This window comes from Pyrus communis, chromosome 4, assembly GCF_041283825.1.
Source record: "Pyrus communis isolate YQ-2024b chromosome 4, ASM4128382v1, whole genome shotgun sequence".
Lineage (NCBI taxonomy): Eukaryota > Viridiplantae > Streptophyta > Magnoliopsida > Rosales > Rosaceae > Pyrus > Pyrus communis.
In genome coordinates, this window is record NC_142568.1 from 17445664 (window position 1) to 17453472 (window position 7809).

The 7809-nt window shown below is 37.2% G+C and overlaps 2 protein-coding genes across 2 annotated transcripts; one reads left to right on the plus strand and one right to left on the minus strand.

The window, feature by feature from the left end:
• The first annotated feature begins 223 nt into the window (after window positions 1-223).
• Window positions 224-6630, plus strand: LOC137722519 (peptidyl-prolyl cis-trans isomerase PASTICCINO1). The gene is made up of 21 exons (XM_068461542.2): window positions 224-615; window positions 706-808; window positions 924-1008; window positions 1132-1201; window positions 1426-1523; window positions 1618-1740; window positions 1880-1912; window positions 2108-2166; window positions 2271-2355; window positions 2649-2807; window positions 2957-3014; window positions 3226-3374; window positions 3601-3698; window positions 3862-3931; window positions 4439-4498; window positions 4745-4801; window positions 5209-5277; window positions 5496-5573; window positions 5686-5787; window positions 5870-5941; window positions 6032-6630. The coding sequence occupies exons 2-21, from the start codon at window positions 732-734 to the stop codon at window positions 6290-6292; spliced, it is 1863 nt and encodes a 620-aa protein (XP_068317643.2). The 5' UTR covers window positions 224-615; window positions 706-731; the 3' UTR covers window positions 6293-6630.
• A 246-nt stretch (window positions 6631-6876) lies between these two features.
• Window positions 6877-7242, minus strand: LOC137722058 (copper transporter 6). The gene has a single exon (XM_068461052.2). The coding sequence runs from the start codon at window positions 7240-7242 to the stop codon at window positions 6877-6879; it is 366 nt and encodes a 121-aa protein (XP_068317153.2).
• Window positions 7243-7809: the final 567 nt, after the last annotated feature.

Genomic DNA, 7809 nt, shown 5'->3' on the forward strand with positions numbered 1-7809 from the left:
TATTTCTTGGCTTCGCCACGGAACTAGGCAAGTACTAATTTAAGGACTTGCTACGTAATACATACATAATTATCATTCAGCGCTTTATAAGTTCGTCTTTCGCGTACTTCTACGGACCTTGACATTTAAAAAAAAAAAAAAAGAAATCTGCGGACCTTGAATACTGTCGACAGATCTTAAAGTAGCAAGTCTTAGAAGTTAGGTCAACAACATTTTACTTTTCGGTGGATAATTAGGTGAACAACAATTTATCACACGTAACCATATTATCTATCATTCTGCCACATGTCGAATATATAACAAAGCTTACAAGCCGCCGGCCTAGGCTGCTCATGTGGCGCCAAATACCTTCCGGACTCAATCCTCAGTGCGAGTCACCACCGCATCGTCTCTAGGACTCAGCAACCCCTCAGTAAATGGTAAATCCAGTTACCAGTTACCGACGGTAAAAATTCGCTCCGCGTCGTCTTCCATTCGAGTAGTTCGATTATTTGTTTAGAAGTGGGACTGGAAAGCTGTAAAAATATCAACGGAGGCTGCTGAACTGGAAGCTTTGAAAATCACGACTTGTGAGTCAACTCGGTCTGGAATCGTCCTCGATCGTCCGAATTTCGGGTAAGCGGAGTGAAATTATGAAGGTAATTGAGTGTACGGAATCCTCGCTCTTGCTGGTTGAGCTGAGAGGAAGTTTGTTTCTTCATGTAGGGCTAGGGTTTTGACGTTGATCGGCGATGGCTATTGAAGAAGGTGTCGAGCAGGTAGTCGCGCCGCCGCAGAAGGCGAAGGAGCCTTCCGAAGATGAGAAGCGGTATTTTTTTTTTCAATTATTTTGTTTTTGTTTTTTTTTTTTTTTTTGTGTGTGGAAATTATCAGTGAAATGCTGTATTTGAATTTCATTGATTTTGTTTGATTTGTGACGATAGGAGGAAGAAGATAGCGGCCGGAGGTTTGATGAAAGCGGTGATGAGGCCCGGTGGAGGCGATTCGACACCTTCAGATGGTTATCAGGTTAGAGCTTGTGTTGCATTTTGATTAGCCATTACTGCAATTGAACTGTGTCAAATTAAGAATTTTGGTGGATAAGTTACGGAAGGAAATGGCGAAAGCTAAATTGCATTGTGCATTTTGCAGGTTGTATATCATTCCACTGTTAGAGCATTGGACGGAGTCATTGTTGAATCGTCCCGATCGGAATATGGAGGCAAGTCTTATGTTACTGACTACAATTTAATATGTATAGAGATTAGTGGACTTTCTAAATAACACTTCTTATATGTTTTCCCCCTGAATTAGTTTTTGTGTTGTGGTAATTCTATGATTTTCTAAAGTTGTCGAAGCCTAATTTTATTTCGCTTTGAGTAAAATGAATTTCCATGTTAAAATGCTCTGTTATGTTCATTGAATTGATTAAAATCTTATTAACAGGCAAGGGCACTCCTATACGACATGTTTTGGGGAAGAGCAAGATCATAGTGGGATTACTCGAAGGAATTCCAACAATGCTGAAGGGTGAAGTTGCGATGGTAATATCTTCTTGGTTTAGTAAGCTTTATTTTTGCCTATGAATGTGTGCCTTTGGCTCATATGCTTTAAAGACTGTATTTTTCCTTGTATCAGTTCAAAATGAAACCTCAAGTGCACTATGGTGAGGACGATTGCCCTGTTTCAGCACCCAGCGGCTTTCCCAAGGATGATGAACTTCATTTTGAAATTGAGATGATCGATTTCTTTAAAGCCAAGGCGAGAATTTCAAAACATAAATTTTATGGTTGAAAATGCTTGAAGTACAATTGATTATGGTGATCAACTACAGTACTCATCCTCTTCCTGACCTCAAATTGGTTCTGATCTTATTTATTTCATTTTGGCTAATTTTCAGGTCATTAGTGATGACTTGGGAGTGGTAAAGAAGGTACGGGAAATAATAAAATATTGCACATTCACTTGACTTAGGAGCATGCTGTTAAACTCAGAAACGCTTTCAGAATATTTATTCGATTATGATTAATAGTGTCAATCACTATAATCTGTGTAGGGACAAATTTTTCTTTACTTTACTCCAAATTTGAGTTATTTTTCATAATAGATTGCCCATTAAAATTGGCAGGTAATAACTGAAGGTCAGGGTTGGGAATCACCAAGGGAACCTTATGAAGTAAAAGCCTGGTAAAGACCAATTTTCCCCTTCCCAATAAGTATTCTATTGCTGTAATGACGTGTAAGTATGAATATGTGGAAACTTTCTAAGGGAGGTATATGGTTGTTTTCAGGATTTCAGCAAAGACAGGTGATGGAAAAGTGCTTGTTTCACATACTCAAGGAGAGCCATTTTTCTTTAATTTTGGAAAGTCAGAGGTTGGTAACCGATTTCTCATTATCTTCTTTGTTTGTGTTGGTTTGTTCATTTGTTTTGTTTCAGGTGACATCGCTCTTAGCTGTTACTTATCTGATGGGTTTAAATCGCATTTTTGGTGCTAATTTTCTTCTTTCATACACTAAAGAATACATTAAGTCTAGAAGTAAAATACATTAAGACTAGAAGTAATCAGGCCACAAAAGTGTTTATGTTGAGTGGGGAAACAGTCAATTTTGATATTACTCTAATGTATTATGTTTTATTCACCCCAATGTCTTTGAATATAAACTAGGTACCTAAAGGTCTTGAGATGGGAATTGGTACAATGACACGGAAAGAGAAGGCAATAATATATGTGACCAAGCAGTACTTAACTCCATCTCCTTTCCTTCCTGTGGTAGAAGGTGTTGAGGAAGTTCATTTTGAAGTGGAGCTTGCCCACTTTATTCAGGTGTGCAAAGTTCATCTTTATCATAACTCAAGTTCCCTCTCCATGTCTCTTTGTTTTCTTTTGTAATAATTTGTATAGCAAAGTTGGCAAGGATATACCTTTATGGGGTAGTCAAATTCTGATCTAGTTCTATGATTCTGTATTTTCAGGTGCGCGACATGCTTGGTGATGGGCGCCTGATAAAACGTCGTATTCATGATGGAAAAGGTGTGGTTCAAGAATTTTATGTTCCCAGAGAATTTAGGGTTTCTTAGAAACATAGATTGAGGCTTGCTACATGATTTTCCCAATAGAGTCATTGACTCTGGTCCTTTTCAAATGGTGGTTTTTATGGTCTTTTCACGGATCTTTTATCTGCAATCTGCATATGTTATATGCATGAAGCATAATGTTTCTATTATATTTCTTGAATAATTAGGTGAGTTTCCTATGGATTGCCCTCTTCATGACAGCCTACTACGTGTCCATTATAAGGGTATGCTTCTTAACGAGGAAAAGACAATCTTCTATGATACAAGAGTTGATAACGATGGTCAACCTTTGGAGTTTTGTTCTGGAGAAGGCCTTGTGAGTTGTCCATAAACTTTAAGAAGAATGTTTGGTTTGAAGTCTTCATTTTTTGAGTTTGTGCAATACGCGCGCGTGTGTTTGTGTCTGTATGCGTACTCTAAGGTCATATTCTAAGGTCAGTCCGATTTGCTTGATGCAATTGGAGCTAGTTGTTTACCTTGTTCTATGTGAATGGTGGTTAATCAGAAATTCAATGCAGTGAAAGGTTTATGTTGTATGATAGGTGCCCGAGGGATTTGAAATGTGTGTTCGTTTGATGCTGCCTGAAGAGAGAGCTCTCGTCACATGTCCTCCTGATTATGCATACGACAAATTTCCTAGGTTATTTTGAGAATATTTACTTACTATTTGTAGTTTCTGTTGTAATTGGTAATAAACAGTATCCTAAAATATAACACACAGACGCATAGATGGAAGTCTCCTGCCTGTGTTTCTATAGTTTTCCAAGTTCAAGTGTAACACTACTTTTCTCTCCATATCATAGGCCTGCTAATGTTCCTGAAGGTGCTCATATTCAATGGGAAATTGAGCTTCTTGGGTTTGAGATGCCAAAGGTAATCTTATGTTTTCCTTTCTTTTAAGTTTTATTTATTTGTTTGTTTATTTCATATAAAAATAAAATAAAATAATTGTTTTTGATATTGTTTGTAGTTTGTTTGGGTTAATTGTTGAATATTTCTGGGGTGATCATTTTAATCATTCATGTTAGTGTTAACTTTCTGTGAAGCAGTTACTTCAATATGAGATGAAATTTTAACCTTTGAGAATTAGCTTTCGGCTTAAAGTAACTTCAAAGTGGTTGTGTACTTTGTCTTAAGGATTACCTCTAATAGTCCTTGATGGAGGTATACGTAATTATGCACTCTAAATGCTTTAGGTGTTGATGTGAGTTACGACTAAACTATGCTTTTATAAACAATTTATACACATGCTTATATGCTTTTTGTTAGCTGGACATTTATCTGAACTATGTGTTTGAGGTTTTTACTTCTTCTATAGGTTCCTACTGTCAAGCTGTATGCTAGCCATGTGATTAAACCTTATTCTCAAACTCATTGCAGGATTGGACTGGTTTAAATTTTCAAAGCATAATGGATGAAGCAGAGAAGATTAGAAACACGGTATGTATTATTAACTTCTAGTGGTTGCGGTATCAAACTATCAACAGCTACTGATGTATTAACACATAATCTCATTGCATCAAAGTTTTGTGTGCACATTTTCGTGCTTTCATGCTCATCTTCTGAATATTCAAGTTGTTTCAGTGGTATAAAGTTTGATTTTTTATCAATATATAACATTTTAATAGTAGGGTATTTGAACTTTAAATCATGGGAATTGAAACTATGATGCTATATTCGTCTCAGGGGAACAGGCTATTCAAAGAAGGAAAATTTGAACTTGCTAAGGCAAAGTATGACAAGGTACTGTGCCCTTCCATGCATGCTTTACCTTTAGATTATGAGTATTTTGTAGGTGTAGGCCAGGTGTAGGCCTATTCTATCTTCATGGTGAAGCATGTTCTCTTACTGCGGTTGTTTATTAATTAAATTGTATTGCAAGTAAACTGCTGCTTGTTACAAAACTGATTTGTGTTCACTGTTCAGCCACAGTTTATCTAGTGATTTGAGAGTCGTATTTCTGGAACCTAACTGCAGTTCTCAGTTCCATGTTTCTGTATAGTTGAGTTTATTTCACTTTTATGAATGGATGATAATACTACATCCTACGAAATCATAATCTCTACTTTCTGCTCTAAGCCATGAAAAAAAAAGTGTCCATTGTGACCTTATTGTCATATGATCGTATCTGTTGGATGGCTTCTATACAGGTGCTTCGGGAATTTAATCATGTTAATCCACAAGATGATGAAGAGGGGAAAATATTTGCCAATACAAGGGTAACCACTTGCTTCTTGTATTTCTCCTTTGGGTGTCTTATTCTCTATTTAAATTTTACCTAGATGGGATTAGTAAGCTGTAATTGTTTTATTCTCGACTCTTGTAATACTGAACATCTTCGCTTCACATTCTCTGAAGTCCAGTTGCACAACCTGTATGTTTGATAACTATATGTTGAGGACTGATAAATGGTTCATTTTTTGGTTGGATGTTTAAGAATCTGTTACATCTGAATGTCGCCGCATGCTTCCTGAAGATGGGAGAATGCAGAAAATCCATCGAGACATGCAACAAGGTATGTCTTGATACTTACATATTAAAAGATAAGGGGTCTGGATAATTGGTAATGTAGTCTGAAGTTGATTCTTTCACTTTGGTTTGTAATGTGTTCCCGATGGAACTTCTAGGTTTTAGAAGCAAACCCTGGACACGTCAAGGCTCTTTACCGTCGAGGTATGGCCTACATGACTCTTGGAGATTTCGAGGAAGCAAAGCGTGACTTCAACAAGGTAATGCTTATAAATAATTCAGTGATATTTTTGATAATTAAATTATTGTTATTCATTTTCGAATCCCTTCCGATGCTTTTAGATGATCAAACTAGACAAGTCAACCGAACCTGATGCTACAGCTGCTCTTCAAAAAGTTAAGCAGAAAGAACAGGTGAGTTGATCAGCAACAATTTGTTTATGATTTGAGACGTGGAGTAAAAATTATTTATGCGATTGTCTTTGTCTCGCCATTAATAATCAGGAAGTTGAGAAGAAGGTGCGGAAGCAATTCAAGGGGCTATTTGACAAGAAGCCAGGGGAAATTGCAGAGGCTGGAACTGAAGATGGAGATCAGCCTGCAGTTGAGAACCCCAAGAATGATGATAAGGAGGATTCCGACCGAGATAATTCAGACGAATCTCATGAAACTGCAGAGGATGTACCTAGATCGTCCTGGTTGTCTTTTTTGTGGCCTAAACGACTACTTGCAGCTCTTGGGCGGCCAGGATGTACGATTTTGTAATCAACGTCTCAAATAATTATAGACGGGTTCTAGAAGAAGAGTCAAGTGTAAACAACGTTAAATAATTCATCTTTCTATACTAACGAACAGTGGAGATTAGCTTCTTTAGTGATTTTGTTCTTCTGAAGAGCTCCAAAAATCGTTGACGACGAACCGATCTTGGTTTTTACAGCATCAAAAGCAATCATCAAGTCAACTGGCTAAGGTACAGACTGAGCTCCAGGAGTGTACCTCACCAATCAAGAACGAGATCTCGGCATCCGACGGTTGCTGTTACTGTAAGATTCATTTGACCTTAATGCATATTCTACTGATTATATTTGTTCATCTCTCCCAAACTGCTGTCCAACTATTTACTTCATTTGAATAGACATTTATGCAATACAAATATTAAGTCCAATTGAAACACAAGCTGACTAGCTAACACAACCCAACAAGCTCAGAGAAAATCTTAGGCCAAGAAAAGCAACCACAACAAGAAGCAGCGCACTCATAACATTAATACAAACCAACCAAAAAAGAAGATAGAAGCCAACCCAAGCATTGACCAACAACAAGAAGATAAATCAAAATTTCGGTTCGGGTTAGTTGGGGAGGTGGCCATGATCGCGAATCTTAACGATGAAGAAACCTATGGTATGGCTGGCCAGGGTGACGATGAGGATTCCGATATTGAACGATATGACGGAGATCATGATCAGGTAAGGCAAACCAGTACGAAAAGTGTGGACGCTGGTCTGGCCGAGGAGGGATAGGTAGGGTTTGGTGCTTGGTCGGTGTTTGGGCAAAACGGACAATATCTCGATGGCGACAGCGAGGAGGAAGATGAAGAAGAGAGCCAAGACATATTTGTCGAGGTGGTTGTTAGGCCAGTCGTGGAAGAGGATGATGACATCTTTGCCCCATATGTGAGGCTGCTGCTCATCACTGCCCTTGGGCGGAGGAGCCATATCTCAATTTTTGACCGTAGGATCAAATGAATTAAAGAAGATCACTAGATAAAAATTAATAAGTGTGTTGGAAATAAAAATGTGCGTGAATAAAACTACTCAATTCATTTTATTTTACCTAGGTTTTGTTTGTTTCATATGATTTTTAAGGTAATTTTCAAATTTTCACTGTTTCATTATCTTAAATTTCTCAAAATATTTTGCAACTTACGTTGTCGAACTGAATTTAAAACTTTTTAACAAGTTTATTTTTATATGATAGATGTGAGTTAGGTCAGTTAAAGCATGTGTTTGTCTTTGTGCATTTGAGTTGAAATCTCATTCCTCAACAGTTTAGAACATCAATTTTTCAAAACCGAAAAAAAATATATTCTTTATTACATGCCGTTCATATTCACTACCCAACAATATAACCTTATATTTGGGCAGAGAGCGAGCATTGTTGGTCGATTAAATTTATATTGGAGAAGGAAATAAGAAGATTGATTTGTGCTTAGAAAGTGGAGTGAAAGAATGGACACGTATAAAGAAAATGAGAGATATAATATATGGTGAAGGAACTAATAA